General features: G+C 36.3%; 1 protein-coding gene across 7 annotated transcripts; it reads left to right on the top strand.

Annotated features, from left to right (window-relative positions):
• Positions 1–288: 288 nt before the first annotated feature.
• On the top strand, positions 289–20,022 carry LOC122046318 (ATP-dependent DNA helicase Q-like SIM). 7 transcript variants are annotated; one of them, XM_042606943.1, is made up of 17 exons: positions 289–339; positions 2,485–2,580; positions 2,742–3,222; positions 3,367–3,586; positions 3,673–3,783; positions 3,983–4,151; positions 7,345–7,678; positions 8,418–8,608; positions 9,598–9,654; positions 9,796–9,876; positions 11,925–11,988; positions 13,691–13,790; positions 13,880–13,963; positions 15,032–15,119; positions 18,061–18,156; positions 19,060–19,152; positions 19,305–20,022. In XM_042606943.1, exons 2-17 carry the CDS (start codon positions 2,566–2,568, stop codon positions 19,608–19,610), a joined length of 2,490 nt encoding a protein of 829 aa, XP_042462877.1. In that variant the 5' UTR covers positions 289–339; positions 2,485–2,565; the 3' UTR covers positions 19,611–20,022. The 7 variants fall into 7 exon arrangements, 5 of the variants coding, with proteins under 5 accessions (XP_042462877.1, XP_042462875.1, XP_042462879.1 ...); XM_042606941.1 differs by having other exon boundaries at positions 296–339; positions 2,485–3,222; XR_006130254.1 differs by lacking the exon at positions 15,032–15,119 and having other exon boundaries at positions 296–339; positions 2,485–3,222; positions 19,305–19,347.
• Positions 20,023–20,978: the final 956 nt, after the last annotated feature.

Below are 20,978 nucleotides of genomic sequence, written 5' to 3'. Positions count from 1 at the left end.
TGAAGCATAGTAAATAGTAAAATATTAAATGATTATGTCTATCTTCCATTTTCAAAAATGATCCAAACATATATTATTAAAAAAATTATTTTCATAAAATGAATATTTTGTAGGTACATATATCAATATTAGAAGTAAAAAATGAAAGGTTCTTTTATAAAAAAATCTATAAATTTAAAATACATACAACGGTAGGCTTCCGGCCCAATGATCAGCCCAGTGGAGGATCGTTGAAATCGGCGGCCCAACTTCGATTATAAATAAGGCTCAGCCTTCCCTCCAGGCTCCAGCTCCGAAACAGACCCTCTCCGCCCGCTCCTTCTCCTGTGCCGTCGATCGGTAAACACTCTCTCCTAGGTTACCATTTGCGCATTGTTGTCGAATTGGAGATCTCATCTTTCTCATTCGTGTCTTTGTCCTAGCGAATGCTTGCAGTTTGATGTTTCTTGACCTAGTTTCCTTCGGGTTGCCAATCTCTAGTTTACCGATAAATGGGGTTTTACTGATTTTTTGTTTTTCATTTGTCATCGTTTTTTTTTTAAATTTGATCTGCTCCGTTCGTAAGTTTCATTTGATCGACCATCAGGAGACTGGAATCTCTGTATTGGCTCCCTCATTGTCGGTTACAATATGTGATATGCTCACCCAGGTGCCCCTCCATGGCCCGCCCCAAGGCCTACGGAAGGGAGGTAAATCATGGTACTGAGCGGTCTCTTAGGTGGGAGGCACAAATCTACCACAACTCAGCTATGCCAGTGGGGGCATTGGCTCACTCATTGTTGCCAATTCATAATGAGGTCCAGATGGATAGTGCCTTATTATATGGTAAAGTCGCAAGGGGTGACAGTGACGCAATAAAGGGAAGGCACACCAAGGTCAACTCACCTTGATGACTTTATTTAGGGGCACTCTTGTTACCTTAATGTTGGCAGAGGAACTGGGACCAGGAAGTTCCATGCTCTTTAAATTTCAAGATGACGCCAACTAACACTTATCTTTGTCAATACTTCAATATATTTTCTCTTGTCCAACTTTGGCACAGGCTGAATATTGTTCCTAAGATTTTTTGTTTAAGCTTACCCTGAAGGTGACCGTTAGTGTTTGAGCATGCCCATTAACTTTTATTCATTTAACACAAATGCTAAAAAATACCAAATAAAAACATAGAAGGCTTAAAATTATTAGTACTGCAATATCAAATGTAAAATAAATTAATTGTGGATGAAAATATTTACTATGTGCCCAACCTCAAGCCAAAAAATATAGCAAAACCCAAGTAACATATGCCATAGTGTTTTAAAAACTTGTTCTGGCTTTGTTTTATTCCAATTCTTAAAGGCCTCAAACTTTGCTTAGGGCTTATCGTTCCTTCTCCTGTCAGTTTGTAAGTCCTCTTAGATTGACAATAATCTTGAGCTTGCTCATTGAGCCATTCAATGATCTAATCTGATCCCAACCTCTTGAGTCAGCCTTTATAGAATAAATTGAGGAGGTCTCACTTCCTCATGAAACTAGACAATGCCTCTACAATCCGTTATCTTGACTCTGTGTATGAGGGGCTTATGCTCCATGAAGTTCAAGGAAACCTCAACTCTTTTAAGGTATTTTTTTAATTAGCAAAATTTTTTGACCTTTTTCTTATTCAAGTGGTCAATATCTTGTTTTTTCATGACTCCACAAACCTGGTTCAGTGTACCAAAACTGACCTTTGTAGATTGACTCTACTGGAAAAGTTCACATCATCACCACTTTTCATGGGAAGTTCTGTTAAGAAGGTTTTTAGGACCAAACTGGCTACAAATTGGGAGCTTATTTCTTTCATAATGCTCAAAAACTTATAATAACCTCTCTCCAGAGTTGCAATGCCGAGTTGATGAGCAGTTAAAAAATTGGACTTGTTAGTCATATGCTGGTTCCGGGGCTGATTCGTAGAGTTGTTAAGGCATTATAAGCTTTTAGTTGTTCAACTGTGGTCAGGGAGGCCTCATTTTGAAGACCCAATATTAATATCCTTTTGGAGTGGATATAAATTCCTTATGGAACCTATGATTAGATTCTACAAAAATCCAAGAATGAAACTACAGGTAATTTAATGCTTGCTTTTCAGCTAGTTTTTATCTTATAATTTTTATGCACTCAGAAGACACTTGGTTGTTTACCATAAATGGTAATATGTAAGTTTTAATTGGTGTGAATTTGTTATCTCACCTCTTGACATGCAACTTTGAAGTTTTTATCTCGGGACGGTCTAGTGGCTAGCGCATGAGGTGCTGCCATCATGAGGTATGAGGTTCGAATCTCGACATAGTCGAGGTAAATGCCTCCCTCATGCGCCAGTCACTATTCCAAAGGCTAGTAGTCACCCGTGATTTACCTCTTCTGTGTTGGCCTTGGGACGGGTTGGCAGGGGCGTTGGGGGTGAGCGTAGTCGCCTTTTACCACCTTGAATCTTTTCTTACCCTGTATTTGTTCCTTGCACTGCAGTTTTCAACTTTAGCAGTCTTCGTAAGTGATTGACTTCAATATTGCTCAGAAGTCAGAACATTGTATCAAAGTTACTAAATTATGATATGGATAGAGGTGAAGTTTCTGCTGATTATATTATAGCCAAATTAATTGACATGGGCTTTGAGTTTTCTAAAGCTAGTGAAGCTGTAGAACTTGTTGGTCCATCACTTGATCGTGCTGTGGAGTTTATCTTGAGTGGTTCCTCTAAGAGCGATAATAAAGGGAATTTGCAGGCTCTTAGCAGTTCAAGAAGTCAAATCTTTGACCAAGGCTATGCACCCTCTTACACTTCAAATAGAAGGAAACAATCGAGCATAAAAGATCATCTTCACCCATTGCATAGGATAAAAGGAAATGTTTCTTCCAACTCTTCCTTTTCTAGCACTTATGGAAGAAGCAGTTTAAAGTGCAAGGAATTAGATCAACAGGATATTTCCAATATTGATACCACTTTGAAAGTGGATTTTCCTTCAGAATACAGTCAACAGGTAACTGAAAATGGTGTCAATTCTACAGCGTTAGTTTCACAAGAAAAATGTAACTCTCAGTCTCATAGTTTGCACAATCAAGAAGTCAAATTAGAGTGGGAACAAAAAGTCGGTGATATTTTGCACAAGCATTTTGGTTTTTCATCCTTAAAGGGTTTTCAAAAGAAAGCTTTGGATGCATGGTTAGCTAACAGAGATTGCCTTGTTCTTGCTGCTACTGGATCAGGTATTTTGCTTTATCTGCTTTTACTGTTTGACTGACACATTGTTATCTTTAACAAATCATAGAGCTTGGATTTATATTTTGAATTATTATTTTGTTAAATTAGTTTGAAAGTATCTTTCAGCAAATTGGTTACTGGCATTGCAGGCAAATCTCTCTGTTTTCAAATTCCAGCAATTATGACAAGCAAGGTTGTGATTGTTATTTCACCACTGATAAGTTTGATGCATGATCAATGCTTGAAACTGGCGAAATATGGTGTATCTGCATGCTTCCTTGGGTCTGGACAATCTGACAACAGTGTTGAGCACAAAGCCATGTGCGGTGCATACAAGATTGTTTATGTTTGCCCTGAGACAATATTAAGGTGCATTTTCCTCATTTTTCACAGTAATTTTGTTAGGTTGTAAAATTCCAGTCCAGATTAATATTTCACAAGCAGTGTTTTTGTAGGCTTGTAGAGCCACTTAAGGGTCTTGCAGTAAATCCTGGGATCACACTGTTTGCTATTGATGAGGCTCATTGTGTTTCTAAGTGGGGTCATGATTTTCGGCCTGATTACAGGTTGGTTCTAAAGGACTGTTAACCTCCACTGTGTTTGCTTTGTTAGCTTTTGGAATATCTAGGGTGGAAATTGAAATATCATTGGTTTAGTATTGACTGATAGAAAACTGTTGTTGCATGTTTTTTCCTGCTTATTTAGATGGAAGAACTGATGAACACATGCATCTTATGTAGTTATTTTTTTTTCTAATTCTGATAGGCGATTAAGTGTGCTGAGAGAGAACTTCACACAGTTCAATATTCCCTTGATGGCATTGACTGCTACTGCAACAAATCCTGTCCGGGAAGACATTTTGAAGTCATTGCACATGTCAAAAGAAACAGAGATTATACTGACTTCTTTTTTCAGACCAAATCTTCGATTTTCAGTATGTGGAAATCATAAGTTGTCTTCAAGAATGGAAAAAATGCTTCTTATCTTGCAATTCATGCTAAGTTGGTTGATTGTGTTGATTTCTAACATCATCTTTGAGTTAAATCTTGCTGATTCATTGGTAAAACTGCTAAATCTTACTTCTTTGGCTGAACCTATAGTGTTTAGCATTATAAATCTCTGATCTATTTCTGCTGTTTGACTTCTTAAAATGAGATGGTTGGAATCCAGTTTATACTGAGAATTCATAATGTTGACATAGTTGTCTTGATGGGGCTAAAATGTGGCCCACATTGAGGTTGATTATGACAAACTAGGGGAAACATGAATGGAATACTATGCCAATCCAACAACTTCTTAAAAATTTAACTTTATGAATGCAAGGTATCTTCTATAGTGAAAGAAGGCTGGTTAGGGAGTAGATAAGAGGAGCAACCTTAAAATCATGTCAAATGTTCAGACTATTTGGAGTTCATTGCATGATTACAAAAATCATTCTACTGATAGTAACCTTTTTCTGTAGATAGTTACCTTTTTTTGTGTTTTCTAACCTAGCAATTGACTTTGTTTGGTTAATGAATAATATAGGAGATGATTATAATCATTGGGTATCCATCCCTCCTCCATTAGTCAAGCCACCAGGCACCAGATATCCACTATGTATGAATCAGGCACTCTAGATTATTTTCAAGCTCAACCATTCAAAGATATGATGAACTAAAAGAATTGGTTATCATAGAAAACTATCTTGGTATGGTATCTTTTTATTTGTTCCTTCTAAACTTTCTTTGTGACAGCTACAATTTTGTCCCATATTATGAATTTTGAATTAATAAAGAAACTTCATAAGCTTAGATAAGAGAACTATTATTAATTTGTGTTTCAACATTTTTACTACTATTGGCCCTCACATGTTGTTGGTTAGGAATGATTCTGGGTTATGAGTTGGAATTTGGGTCTTGATGAGGATGTCAAGACTTAAAGTGATGGAGATTTTGACTGTTCAAGTTTAGTCTTAAATTGTGAGCTATGGGTCAATGGGAAGCTCTATAAACAGATAAGAGAGCTACTATTAACTTGAGATTATGAATTTTCAGCCAATGGTTGAACTTGACAAGTTAATGGCTAAGTTCTTTATCTAGGCAAGTCATGATAATGGCTATTTGAGTGAGCATAATAAAAGTATGCTGAGATGTTGGAAAGGGCTACCTGTGTGATAGATAGTATAGTCATCATTGATCCTCACTACTGCCAATTAGGGATGATTTTGGACTAATTGGTACTTGAGTCTTGACTATGACATCAAGAACTAAAGTGTAGAGACACCCTAGAGAAGATTTATATGTTTAGGTAAGAAAGACATTATTAAATTGAGCTTTTGGGTTGGTGGTTGAGCCTGAAAAATTAATTGGTAAACTTTCTCATGCGATAATTGATATAAAGAACCAGTCTGATGAGGGTGAGGAGTGATGCTTGGAGTGATAATTAATATGACTCTTAGTAAACTTCCAAGATACAAGAGTACAAACATATCAAAACACACATCAAAGTGGAAAAATGAGCGGACCATAAGTTCAAGTTGCCTTGAATGGACTCTCAACAATGTGATATCTTTTGATGGAATTGATTGATTTTTCCATAAGAACTTTGTAGTTTAGTGTGTTCATGATGAAGCAATTTTGTGATGGGTGGCCATTTGGGAAGCTCCTCACTTTTGAATTGACTCATTCTATTTTATTTGTTCCCCTGTAAAATGTGCCTAGGGAGCTTCATATGTTGCTAAAGCTAGCTCCTTTTAAAATTATGCTTCAGCCAACTATTTGTATTTGTAATAAAATTACTAAGCTCCTAGAAATGCTGACAAGAAGGCTTTCTTGAGTTCTCAAATTCCCCTCTATTCCTTTGTCCTAACAATTATTCACATGTGCACTGATTAATGCTGGATATGGTTAGTAACCAGTCACATTATGTATTTTGAAGTTTTAACCCAGCCTTTAACTATGTATTCTAGTTGAATATTGAAATATAGTTTAAAACACTGTGGATCTAACCTTTTATTTCTAATCAGTGTCAACCAACACCATGTGCCATCATCTAGTTCTGGCTGAATATCAAGCCCCAAAATGAAATTCTTAGGAAATGGAGTAGATTAGAAATAGAATATAAAGATGCATTCCTTAGTTTGATGCATGGAATATCAATTTCATCATACCAAAATAAGCTAGCCTTGGATCCATACAAGGAATAACTAAAAAGATTGTAGGAATAAATTTTTTGGCGGAATAGCTATTTCAAGTTCATTTTGTAAGCAAAGGTAGAGATAAGAGAATAACTGTTCCACTAGCATTCATCTAGTAGGGAATATACACAGACACACAAGTTTCACTGTAATCAGTTAAATCAAGGTCTTGGATGTGTATTGAAATTTATCTTTTTAAAGGAAATATGTATGAGTGACATCTATGCTCACGTTTCAAGTGTGTGTGGTTGCAACTATATTGTCAATTCTTTTGAGGAAAATGGAAGGTATAAAGCCTATTGAATCAATGAAAATACTATGTATAAAGTTTGTAGGGGGAATGGGAAAGGCAGTGAGCATTTATATAGTGACAAGCTAGCATATCATTAGCAAACTTTTCGGTTACACCAGATGTAAATCATTTGAAACAGCTACTGAAGAACCTTGAGTAAACTGCTATATTGAAGACTAAATATACGTGTATATTCTGTTGTTTCCAAAAATCATCCATTATGTGGCTATGCGACTCCACTCTGTGGGTACCAATGCTAAACAAATCTAGTAACTAGTTGAGGCTCAAGTAAGCTACTATATATGGAGACTAAATGTATGTGTATATTCTGTTGTTTCCAAAAATCATTCATTATGTGGTATGCGACTCCACTCTGTGGGCTCCAGTGCTAGACAAATCTAGTAACTGGTTGGAGCTCAAGTAAGCTGCTATATTGAAGACTAAATGTACGTGTATAGTCTATTGTTTCCAAAAATCATCCAATGCTAGACAAATCTAGTAACTGGTTGAGGCTCTTGCCATGAAGCGACTGAATGAGTCTTAAATACTTGTTATGCAACCTCTATATTCTCAGATCTTTGTGTGTGTGTTTTTTTTTTTAATTTTCTTTCCTACAATTGGCACTTTTTTGCTTAATTTTTTCCCCCTTTTCTATAGGTTAAACACAGTAGAACATCTTCAGTGTGTTCATACCGTAAAGACTTTAAGGAGCTGATACAAGCTTACACAGCTACAAGGATGGCAAACATAAGAAAACAGAAAGCTAGTGCCATTGATAATGATAACTCTGACACCAATTCTTCAGATTATGTTAAATCTGCTGGAGAAGAAACTTCACTATCTAATAGTGAGGATGATGAGGGTGGCAGCACATATAAAAATTGGGAAGTCAATGGGTCTAATGATTATGCATCTCTTGAAAAGATTCAACTGACTGTTGAGTATCTAGAAGATGAGCTGGACATTCCTTCGTTTTCAGATGATTTTGATGGTACTCATTTTCATTTTGAAATGATAGAATCACTTTATGGAATTTTTTATTACAAAAAAATTACTGAAACAAATCATGTATGCTATGTTTTTAGTTTTTTGTACTTAGTAGAATAGAACAATAGAGTGTATCAGTCATTCTTATTCAGTATTTCTGTGCATTCAGATAAATTATATACTCCAAAATTCAGACGTCTAATCCCATTTGAAAAAGAAAAACCCAGATTTCCATACAGTGAGATGTTGATGTCAGTCCACACTGGTGTGCTGTGGTGATAGCTTGTAGTGTGTTTCAATATTCTCCAAGCATAGGGTTTGATAAAAAAATGATTAATATAAAATTTGTGTTACTACTTTTTTTTAGTCATCCAAAAAGATCTACTCAAGTTAAATTCCATTTATACACGCTTTGATACAATACTGATACTTATTTATTGTATAAATAATCATCCATGAATCTGAGCTCATTTAAGATAATCAAATAATTTTTGCCAAAAAGTGTTTGATAGCCTTAGAGGGCTCCAAGTTTGGAAAAAAGAATATAACTGTTGCTTCAAAATAACCATCTCACATGTTTCTTGCATTTTGTTTTGTCAGCAAAATGGTTGCATTCTGCACTACAGTCATGGAATTTCACTTGGTTTAACAATTAGTATTATCTTTACTTGTCATTTAAGTTTCACATGCCTCTTGTTCTTCAATTTTAATGCCATTTGTTTCAAATTGATTTTATTTTTCAGTTTCTTGCGGTGAGTTTCCTTCTATTGAATCCGAGAATTTGAAGACTTTTGACACATCCAAATCATTTGATATGCAAGTGTCTTTGGAAGAAGGTCCAACAATTATCTATGTTCCTACTCGAAAAGAAACTTTAAGGATAGCAGATTATCTTTGTAAGTTTAATGTCAAGGCTGCAGCGTATCATGCAAAGGTAATTGTAGACTGAAGTCATCGACAAAAAAGATCTTTGTCATGCCTCATGTTTGTCCACTATTCACTTTTATGCCTTGATTGAATGTGAATATGTTTTCATCTTTCCAATGACAAATATTCCTTCAACTAAACCAGTTTTCCAGTCTAGTAACTAATCAAGTGCTTTTTTCAAATTGCTTCTTTCTGTTGGTTTCTGTTCAATTTGGATTTCAGAAAAGGACTCAGATGAATTTGCATCAATAACAAACTTATTTCGGAAACAAACAAATTTGACCTACCAAATGTCTTCTATGCTTTACCCTCTTCCTGGGCTAAAGGAGACACTGCATCCCTTTGTTTCAATAGTTCATTTTATTTCCTCAGTATTGCTTGGTAGTTGTTGCAATGCCTTCTTTCTTTGCTACATTCATAAGAGAGAAATTCATTGTATAAAATGTTTTTTATTCTGAAAGTGGAGAACACATTGCCTATCAAGGCAGGTACCGTCAAATGAACGTGTTGTTTCTTGGTAGAGTTTGAAAATATGAAGCAAAGGCATTTTTGGAGTTGGTGAGTGGAGAAAATCAAAGTCAAAGGTGAATTGATCTTTGCGTCACATTCACTAGTCATTGTCATGTTTTAGAAAGGTCAGGTCCAACTCAAACTTCTGAATCACGAAGTGCACATTTAACCTATGGGCCTTTGGCAACACAGAACACAAGTTTCATTAAAGGTATTTTGGTCTTTATGTCATCCCAAGTTAAACTTGCTATTTTATTGTTTTATCAAGGCAATGAATGCCAACACAGCTTTATCTATAACACCATCCTTAATTTTTAAACTATTTCTCAAATGGTTTTCTTTTTCTAAACTTTTTTAATTTTGGTGACATCACAGATAAATATACTTCTTGAATCTCTGGGAATGTGCAATATGGCTAGCATATTTCAGTTGTTATTTTCTTACTCAAATATTTTCCTGTTTTGTCTAAGTTGAAATATTCTGCAGCTACCAAAAAGCCATCTGAGACATGTCCATCATGAATTTCATCAAGGCTCTATACAGGTATTTTCTGTATTATACTAGTTTGTAGTGCCAAATGAGTAAGGGAATGACTGGCTTTTACGTAGCATCATTTTTGTGAACATAAATATCTAACCCGTAGTTAATCTTTATTCTTCCCTCTTCAATATTCTCACGGATTAGGTTGTTGTAGCAACAATTGCTTTTGGAATGGGAATTGATAAGTCCAATGTTCGAAGAATCATCCATTATGGATGGCCACAGGTATAATAGGTCACGACAAATGATATTGTTGTTTAGATTCTAATGCTTTTCTTGCTAAGGACATGCTGACTTTTTTTTGACCCGTTCGACAAATTGGGGCTGTTTCAGTGCATTTCTAATTCTGCCAAAGCTATTAATGATTTTCATGTAAGAATTAGTTTAATACTTAAGTTCAGTGTGACCTACAACTATATTATTTCATGTCTATATGAGCTAAGGGAGGGAGAAGGGGGGAAAAAGAATATGAGGGAGATATAGAAAGAAGTCTCATTCTATGCCAGAATTTAAGTTGACTTAAATGGGTATGATTTCAGTACTATACTGGGGTTTAGTGATTTTGACATACATCGAAGTGTTATGGGATAAAATCAAATGAGTTTTGCCTCTTTAATATGTTTCCACTTGTTTATTTACTTTTTGAAATAAGACAATTGAACTAAATTCATTTTTGTACTACACACTATCAACCTTAGACGTTTTGCCAAACTACAATAATTAGATTGTCAATTGAATTAAAATCTTATTGTATGATACTATCTGAAGACGAATTCAAGAGATTTACTTATTTATTATAACTTGTTTACTTCTGAACAAAATAAGGCCTTAACAACTAGATGGTCTATTGAATTGCAATTTAAAATAAAATAATCTAAAAATTAACAAATTTTTTTACTAACAAAATTTTCTCATTATTAGCTAAATTCATATCAGTGTACTCCAGGTGTGTGCCCTGAGTATTGACATAGTATGGTCCTCATACAAGTGACATGTGCAGCACAAGAGATATTACTGGTGCTGTTAGTACTGAATTTTAGCAATTTACCAGAATGGTAAAATTTCAGCCGTGCTAGGCAACATGATACCAAATTCCAAACCATGGATTTAAAGTCTTCACCCTTATTATCTTTTAGGAATGTGTTTCGTAATGAAATGTTACAAAGGTTTTTTTAGTGGATGGTCAATAAGTGATAAATGATCTCCTACTAAGATTTTCTTTTTAAGCGCTCAAAGTCCTAGAACTTATATTGTTGTCTTACCTCATCATGGGTTAAATGTTCTTGGTTCTCTTTAGAATGATAGCCTAAATGCATAGCTTTCTTGAACTTGTCTTTTTCTGGGCGTTTGTAGAAGCATTTCATCTCAGCATGGATCACCTTTTCTTGAATTGACATTTTCCCCCCTATTTCATGTTTTTTTTTTCTGTTTTAATTGAAGGGAATTATGTGTTATGAAGTCTTGGTTTTTGTGTGTCTATACAGATGCATTGCTTCCATCAAACATATTTCATTTGTTTGTGTATATATATAGTAGTTATTTTTCATATACTTAGTATTTTATGTTCTCATGTATTTCACTCCTATCACATTTCTGGTTAAATTGATTACTATTGTCCAGATTTTCCTAGGGCTGTAAATGAACCAAACGTTCATGAACAAGCTTGGTGTTCAACTTGGTAAGAGCTTGTTTACGTTCGTTCAATATACACAAGATTAATTAAACAAACAAGCAAGCTTGAACACATATGTGTTCAACTCGTTTACGTTCATGAACAACGTTCGTGAACAATGTTCGTGTTGTCGATCCATATTCATTAATAAAACTCTTTTCAATATGCTAAATAAATAATAAAATAAAATAAATAAATAAGTTTAAATTATCAAACTCAATAACCAATCGAATAACTAAAAGTTTCAAGCAATCAAACAAGCTTGAATTGAGAGCTCGATAACATCTAAATAAACCAAATTCAAGCCAAACTTGAATTGAGAGCTCGATAACATCTAAACGAACCAAGCTCAAGCTCATAAAAAATAAACCAAGTCAAGCTTGAACAATCATTTCAAAAGCTTGGTTCATTTTAAGTCGGCTCGGCTCGGTTACCTTATCAAACAACTTGAACACCCCAAAGCTCAGTTCAGTTCGGCTCGGCTCGTTTACAGCCCTAGATTTGCCTGCCATGACTTTAATAGTTTATTGAACTTTTGAAGATTGTGATGTATGATCTATCATGGGTTTACGTATCTTCTGAACAAGTTCTTTTCCTGCAGAGTTTGGAAGCATACTATCAAGAAGCTGGTCGAGCTGGGAGAGATGGAAAACTCTCAGATTGCAGTGAGTTGAAATTTTTTCTCCTGAAATATGTCCATTCTGAACTTTGTAACATTTTCCTGTTATTTAGGAAGTACTCGTTTGATTAAGATTGCTCTAGATAATTAGATCAACCTCCAGAAACTAGATTAGGTGAGACCTTGCAATACAGCAGGTTATAACCTTGATGTGATGCATAGGTCCGCTTGTATTATCAGCATGATAGGGAATTGAAAAAAAAAGGTAGGTTGGGACATGCACTGTGTCTTTCAATGCAGAGGTGATCTAACTTGTCCCTCAATATATTCTTACCCATATGGATTACCACAGAAAAGCATGTTGCACACAGAAAATTGTTTGATTAAGTTAACTGCTTTCATCATTCTGATAATCCATAATGGTCCTGTACTGTGATCTTCAGATGTTTGTCTTTAGTTAAAATGCTTCTTTTTGCCCCTACCGTTATGACTTGTGCAGCAAAGCACTGAGAGGAAGGAGCAAATTGAGATCTGTCTCCTCTTTAGTAGGTGAGGTGAACACAGTTGGCAACCATGACAGAAGATCTCAGACGAATTATCATCATTAAACATGAAGGGTGGGGAAGTGCATAATGACAGGAAAAAGTAATGCACTTGGTTATGTGAGACAGAAGAAGATAAGTGATTTTCCTTCAATAAAGAAATGACTTACAACATATCTTACAAGAGCAACCTCAACCTAGAACTTAAGAGGAATATTCATATGGACCAATATTTTTCCACCTAGATAAAGTGTTGATTTCTGCACTATGAAAACTGTTAGTTGTGGACATGTGGTGTGCAAGAGCAAGAAGATTCATTGTACCACTACTGGACATGTAGAAGTAAAATTGAATGCTGACACAAATGTTATGAGCAGTATCACTTCTTAATGTTCATATAGGATCCTGACATCAGGTCAATTCGCAAAGCTATTTAAAATTGTCAAACAACTCTGTATCTTTCATTAACCCTTGCCATCCTAGAGGATTCTCAACAATATTCATATCAATCTAAGACCACAAACATTATAATTAAGTGAAGCAAATGGTTTATTTGACAGGTTAGGATGCACTAACTGATTGTCACTTTTGAATCTATGTTGTGCATTAGTAACATGCCTGTTTGTGAGTCCAAAATAAAAACAGAATTGGGCAGAACATCAAACAGTTGATCTTTAGTCATTTTATTGATGGAAATAAGGATGAGTGGAATTTAGCCTAGAGAAGAGATGATGAGATAGTCTACCATTCCCTGTGGCTCCAGCTGATGAGACTGACCCATTGACTAAAGACATTTGGTAAGTGATTAGACTCTTAACAGTTTAAACTTAGTGTGGGTAACATATTATTTGATGTTCCAGTTGCTCATGCAGAGATTGCATGAGGCATGAAACCATAGTTCAAGAGTAACTAATACAATGAGACATGAAACTAAGCAAAGTAAGAAATATAATGAGATGAGTAGATGCACTGATAGTTCAAGAGCACTCCTGTTTATTTTTACTTGATCCATGAAAATGTTGTGAGAATATTTTTCTGATTGGGAAGTTGCAAGAGCTATCTTTAACACAAATTTCATGAATCAGTGAAATCATTCATATCTGTTCTTATTGATTTAAGATATGCAACTTTTCATAACCATCAAATGACTATTCTCTGTACGATGATATTTTCTATTCATCAACTTTTTCTTTTTTCCCCATGCAGCTTTATATTCAAATCTATCACGAATACCAACGCTTCTTCCTAGTCAAAGAAACGATGAACAGACAAAACAAGCATATAAGCTGTTATCTGATTGTTTCCGGTATTGACATATTGTACTCTCTCTGTTCTTTTATACAACTTGCTAATCTCGTCTACATACACTGTATAATATCCATGTAAACTTTATAGGTATGCTATGAACACTACTACTTGCCGAGCCAAAGCATTAGTGGGTTACTTTGGGGAGGAGCTTGACTGTGATGGATGCCACTTGTATGCTTCTGTGTTTCTTTCACTTCAGAAAATTATATTGCATGCTTTTATCTGTAGTACAACTCATTATAAGTCAAGAGCTTATATGATTTCATTAGATAAATTCAGCAATAAATATTAAGTAATATCAAATGATATTTCGTACACAATATCAGACAGATTATGTTTTTTTGGTATCTAACATATATTCCGTTGTTTAATATTGGCCAAGAGTAGTAGAACCAGTTTGTGGGACAGCCAGAGTAGTGTCTCTGCTTCTTTGTCCCACATGGCAAATGTAGGATGATTCCATGGGCTTATGTTCATTGGAGGTATCTCAACATTGGTTTAACTTTTGGGTTGGATGAATTGTGCTCATTTCCATCAGATTTGTACCAATGGACTGGTAGGAGTGTTAGCAGTGCCCAAGAAAAGTAGAAATACTCTGTGGTCTTTGCTGAGAGCAATTCTCTGTTCCTTAATTCCTCATAACTAAGTGCAAGATGACACTGCTTATGTTAAGTCAAGGTATCTCACCATTGGGTTTGCCCTATATTAAGCGTGCTATATGCCTATATCCCACTTGAACATGATGTTATATGTTGCATCAACATTTACTCGAGTTTTACAATTATCCAGCCTGTGGACCTTTTCTTACCTAAGTTTGCTATGCAGATTATTAATTGTTTCTAATTTATAACAGGCTCTTCTTGATTAATTTATAATATGTTTGTTAAGATCGTTGTCACAGATAACTTTTGATTCTACTGGAAATTTCATTTTGCCAATATGCTCAAACAATCATGAAAAGAGTTGGCTATGAAGCATCCCCTTACTCCACACATTGTCTTACTATATTCAGGCACAATCATGGTTTTAGTTGTTTTTTAAGCATAGAAAAGAAGAATCCAGTCAAGAATGAACTATCTTTGGTGTATTTTACTCCTGATTCTTAAAATAATGAAGTCTGGTGAACAAAAGAAATATGAGACATGCTTCGTCCTATATTTCTTTTTAATATCTTATTCTGTTTCGTACTGACCGGTAACAACCTCCTTATGCGTTCCTTCTTAAATTCCTAACATGAAGATGTGACATCTGTGTTGCTGGACCTCCCGAGATACAAAATATGAAGGCTGAAGCAGATGTTTTCTTAGGGGTGCTAAAAGCTGAACATGTGAGGACTTTTCTTATACTTCTATTTAAAATTTTGAAGTGAGAATAGATATCCCTTCCAATGGATTTTCCTTGAATGACCATCATTATTCCTTTTAAATTATTGGTTCTTGTTGTGGCAGTTAAGCTCATGTATCTACTTAATCTCCAAACTTATCTCTATTCTTCATGATTACTTTTGTGTGTATACATCCGTAGTTGTCCAACATGATTTTCCTCTCCCTCTATTTATTTTAGAGTAGCAAGAGCGTATGACTGTTCTGAAGGGTTCAATTTTTATTAGACTACATGAAAATCCATTCCCTTTTTTTTAATTTTTGTGCCAGATGAATTGGAGGGCTCAAGTCTTGATTTGTTTTGGTTGCAACTTGCAAGGAGCTAATCAATGCTAATTCATATTGTGTGGTGGTATGAGTTAGAGTGGAGGGCAGACATCTATATTGTTAATAAAGAGTAGTTTCATTAAATGTATGTGTGGTGGTATGAGTTAGAGTGGAGGGCAGACATCTATATTGTTAATAAAGAGTAGTTTCATTAAATGTACAAAGATCACAAATTAATAAATACTGTATGTATTCTTGTTATTTGTTGTCTGTTTCAAGTTTTCCTTCAAGGCCTGCTGACATTCTAACACTAAAGTCTGTAGAGATTATAACCGATTTTATCTCATTTGATACTAATTTTTTTTTGTTATCAGTTCTAGACCATAGCTCGGCAAGTTTACTAAGAAATGAACAAAACTTGCAGCCCTATGTTTCGATACTGAGGTGACTACTATGAATCTATTATTATTAGTTTTTCATTAACAGCTATAACCTACATAAGTTTTATATTTAGCTATTTTGCAACCTATGTGATAGGGATCAGTGGTGTAACTGGAGGGGAAATAACTGAATCTGAAATTCAGAACAACTCAAGTACAAGGATTAAATATGCAGTGGAAATGTAAATCAAAATACAATAATGCTGATAAATTATTTAATGTGGCTTGAATCGCTGGTTTTACTTCATGACCTATTGCCTTGTTTGGTGAGTCACCCCTCAAAAATCTCACTAATACTCCATTAATACTATTCTACATTTTTTTTACAAGATAGAAAGCAAGTAAAGCATAAAAGACGAGGTTTGTAAGAAAATTGAAACCTTACAACAACTTGAAGATAGAAACATTAAACTCTTGGGGTTCAACAATAATAGTAAAAATTAAAAAAAATTAGAGTGTGGAATTTGACATTAGAATTGTTGTGGAGATTGTCCCTTGCCCCTTTATTTAGAAAGTGCTCAAATTGAGCTTGAATAAGCTTCACACAACCGTTCTATTTAATTCCAGCCAACTCAAATCTTCGCTAGATGATTAAAACGTTGATTATGAAAATCTTATCTACTAGCAGCTATTTTTCAATTGACTCAACACTTGTCGTGCTAACACAAATCCATTTTAGTCGAATCAAAACCTGTCTTTCAAGTCAATTGGATAAGATTTCCCAAGCTGGTTTGCCAATGGTTCACATTTCAATCAATGAATACTTTCTATTACCAAGTGGACTTGATTATGATTGAATCTACTCATCAATCTCAACTTTACTCAAGATTGATCTCATTTGTCAATTACGACCCATAACACTTATTCCTTGTCAAATATATGCCTAGGTAAAACCCCTAAGACCAAGATTACAAGTTCCTCATATCTCAAGACTCACATCTACAAAGAGACCATGCCTCTAGGTCTTCCTTTGCCAAGAGGCTTGCCTTTGGATCTTCCTCTGCCAAGAGGTCTCGTCTCTAGGTCTTCTTTATCTACAAAGAGACCAAGTCTTCAGATCTCCCCCTGCCATGAGGTTCCCCTCCGAATCTTCCTCATCGACACTTGCTAATCTTGACCTTTTGAGCATTCTACCAGCACTTCCTTTTGCCATTGATTTCTTATGCTTTTTTATTTGTTAACATCCGATGAACTTCATCTGGCAAGTATTTAGTCAACTTTAATCCACTTGGACTTTTGCAACCTCAATGGCCATTGAATGGTCATTGTACCTGTAGTTGCCTAATCAAGTTCTTGCACTTGCATACTTGACAAACACATCAGAAATACAAGATAAGCCTTAAATCTTTGCTAGCCACATCAAAACTAGTCAGACTTGTCCACTTGAGACATTATAGCACTAACATGTGTATTGCTAATATTGGACACAAGCTTATTCAAGAATGTTACAACCTATAATATCGTTTTGTATTAGCTATTTGCTAATCTTATTATTTAGACTTTTTTACACACTTCTAAAGTATCTCCTGAAAATGCTACCTCTATTTATCTTTGTTACTCAATTCTGTGGATAATCCTTTTGTATTCATGTTGACATGACACATATGAGTATAGGTATGAAAAACAAGTGCCAAGTGTGAACTTGTCTGCAAAAACAAGAGGAGACTAAGGAACCTTACCTGCAAGGGTTGTCGAACTTGCCAACTTCATAAGCAGTGCACATCACATGGGGGGAAAGGGGATTTTGATTGCTCTAAGCATGAGGACGGATGGGTGCTCGATGATGCCATGTGCAGAGAGGTTGGAAATTTTAGAGTTTGATGGCATTGCAAGGGGAGGTGAAGACCCATGCTTGTGTCAATGGGAAAGGAGGAAGAGAACCACAAGAGAAGGTGGGGCATGGCTTGCGAAGAAGGAAGGGGGTGGTCAAGGTTATATGGGGAAGGAATTAAGTTATAATATTTATTATTTAATACTCAGTTATACTAAATCAAGGTTTGAATCTCATTTGGAGTTGGGATTGGTTCTTGGTTGAAACAAGATATGGAGTAAAATTACCATGCAGAGCTCTACTACAGCTTGTTAAGCATCGTATTGTTTATGCTTGAATGTTTATTTTGATGTTCATTATTTTGAAAAGTTTAAATAATTTCCTAAGACATTGTTGTGTTTGATTCAGGCATATGCTCATAATGCATATACAGATGATACTGCTAATAAGATGGTTGCTGGGAGGCCAAACTTCAGGATGGTAGTAAGCCGAATAAGAGAACAGGTTTATCTTTTATTATTTGGATATAGTATTTGTTCATGGTTTAAATGTCCATTCATCTCTCACTGTATTTGCAAGGTCGCAGATATAATACACGCTTGGTTTCCATGGGATTCTGCTGACTCCAGTCCGTTTCTTATATTTTTGATGGCTTGACATCTAATTAGTAACACGCTTTCCAAGGCTCCATTTATGATTATTACAAATTCTAAACAAAAATATATATGGCTTCCTAATTTGGTTTACTCTCTTCCCTTAATTAATGGTTTAATTGGTTGTCCTCCTTTAATACATTTCTACCCTTTAATTTCATTTTGATTATAATTTTTTTTGGAAGTCTGAGCAGAAGCAAAGTGCTGCTTCTCTTCCTTTTTTTTTTTATAACTTTACGGGGTTCATTATTGCGTGTCCTGTTTTCCTGGGGCACTTCTGGCATGCAATCTATAGTTCTGTCTCACCCTAATATTCCTTCTGCATATTCTTACTTTGTGACGTCCTTCTTATCATGTTAAGAATTGTTTGATTCTTTTTTTTTCCGCTATGCTATTTTGTTGGAGAGGATAATGGCTATAACCTCCAAATGCTGTGCTCTCCACAAAAATCTTCACATATCTTAGAAGTGAACTCCTTCCATGCTCGGATCTTAAGACTTTGAGGGAAAAACTACTTTGATTCTTTTAAAAAACATTAAAAACACATCTGCATAACCAACATCTGATTTGGGCTGATATTATTCAGATTTTGAGACTGTACAGTGGTGGTAGTCTAGTAGTCTTGATTCAATCTTTTTTGAAAGCATTGAAGCAGTAAATTTTTTTCTGCACATTGTTGAAATATTCTTTTATTTTTAGATAAAATCTCATGTCTCTGTCCCTAAGGCGTTTTTGCTTTTGGAACAATGCACAGTTTCGCAAGTTTGCTACAAGTGACCCGGTTTGGTGGCGTGGCCTTGCACGAATTCTGGAGGAAAAGGGGTACATTACAGAAGGAGATGTTTTGGTATGTAATGAGGGTTTTGACAGGCGTTTGAACATGAAGCAAATCACTTGACATAATTTTTATAAATATATATATATATATTATAAAAATGATTTTAGATTAATTGCTGCATGGTCAAAGCTTTTGTTGATTGATTTTTCCCTGCGTATCAGGTTCGTGTGTCAATCAAATATCCAGAGCTAACAGAACAAGGCTTGAGATTTCTCCGCTCCGAATCTGAAAAGGAGTTTTTAGCATATCCAGAAGCAGATATGCTACTCTCATCAAAAGCAGACAAGCCGTATTCTTCTTTCTCCGAGTGGGGGCGGGGTTGGGCAGATCCAGAGATACGCCGCCAACGTCTCGAAGGTAAAAAATATCGGAAAAGGAAAAGAAGACCCGCTCGTAGAAAGAATCCAGAACCAAACACAGTAAGAGGAAGGTTATCTGCAAAGCTATCAAAGAAAAGAATAAATTAATTTGGCTGGAGAACCAAAAGGGTGCATTCATGATAAGTCAATAGATGGTTATTTGATAAGTGAAGCTGCACTATTTCCTTGAGAACAGGTGGTTTGAGAAAGGTTTTCTAGTCTTTCCGAGGAGCAACCAGAACGAATAAGGCGAGCTCATAGTCTCTAGAATGCAGATGGTCTGGAGTAGGACAATTCCTGCAGCTCCATGCCACAGCTTGATGACTGATTTGCATTTCCTGCTTGTTTGAGCCTTGATTGGTCGGTGTTTTTATTCCTTCACCCCACATGCTCGTATAGTTTTTTGACGTACAAACTTTTGCTTCATTTGGCTGCTCATGAAACCTCTTCCTGTTATATTACACAATTGAACCCTCAAATTCTCAATGGTAAGCTAACTTAATGAGCACATTTCTTTTAAGCTATGTTTGGTAGGGTGTCATCTACCTTGTAATATAATCAAGATTACATTACAAGATTGATTATTTTATTTGGTTTAATTTTAAACTTGTAATGTAATATAATCTGGATTACAAAAGGTAGTGAAGTTTTGTAATCTGGATTACAAAGCAAATATTATATAATCGGATTACATTACGAGGTTACTGTTTAACCAAAATTTAAATGTCGAATACATCTCTAGTCCATCGTGATTGTCATCCACTGCCGCCGGCGACCACCGTCGGTCGCGTGGTCGTCGGCGACCACCGTTGACAGTCGCCGGCCGCCGTCGGCCGCCGCTGACCACCGCCGGTCGCCTGCGACCACCGTCGGTCGTCGTCGATCACCGTCGGCCCCCGACGACCACCGTCGGCCCCCGACGACCACCGTCGGCCCCCGACGACCATCGCCGGCACCGGGGACCACCGGCGACGTCGGGGACCACCGCAGGCCGCCGGCGCCGGGCCGACCACCACTCGACGCCGGCAACCATAGCCCGGTGTCGGCGACCACCACCCGGCGCCGGCGACCGGCGCCAACGACCATCGCCGGCGACCATCGCCCGGTGCCGGCAACCACCGCCCGGCGCCGACGACCACCGCCCGGTGCCGCCACCGTAGGCGCCGCCGTCGGCGACCACTGCCGACCACCAGCCGCCGGTGACCACCGCCCGCCGCCGCCATCGGTGACCACCGTCGACCGCCGGTTGCCAGTGGAGGAGGCCAACGGCGACGACTTTTGGTTGCCGCAATCTTCGGCAGAGGTGCGGCGGCCATCGGTAGAGGTCGCAGGATATTTTTGTCATTTTATAATAATACGAATTACATTCGTTATACAAAATAATGGACACCAAATAAAAGAATGTAATCATCTTTGTAATCAAAGATTATATACATTACATTATCAAACGTAGTAATGTAATTAAGATTATATTAC

This window comes from Zingiber officinale, chromosome 2B (assembly GCF_018446385.1).
Source record: "Zingiber officinale cultivar Zhangliang chromosome 2B, Zo_v1.1, whole genome shotgun sequence".
Taxonomy (NCBI): Eukaryota; Viridiplantae; Streptophyta; class Magnoliopsida; order Zingiberales; family Zingiberaceae; genus Zingiber; species Zingiber officinale.
The sequence above is the reverse complement of the archived record's forward strand: the minus strand, read 5'-3'. Positions and strand labels throughout refer to the sequence as shown.

Coding starts and splice junctions, on each gene's coding strand:
- LOC122046318 (XM_042606941.1), top strand. CDS start 2,571: ATGGATAGAGGTGAAGTTTCTGCTGATTATATTATAGCCAAATTAATT. Junction 13,964..15,031: donor GACTGTGATGGATGCCACTT/GTATGCTTCTGT, acceptor CCTAACATGAAG/ATGTGACATCTGTGTTGCTG. Junction 19,153..19,304: donor TTACAGAAGGAGATGTTTTG/GTATGTAATGAG, acceptor CCTGCGTATCAG/GTTCGTGTGTCAATCAAATA.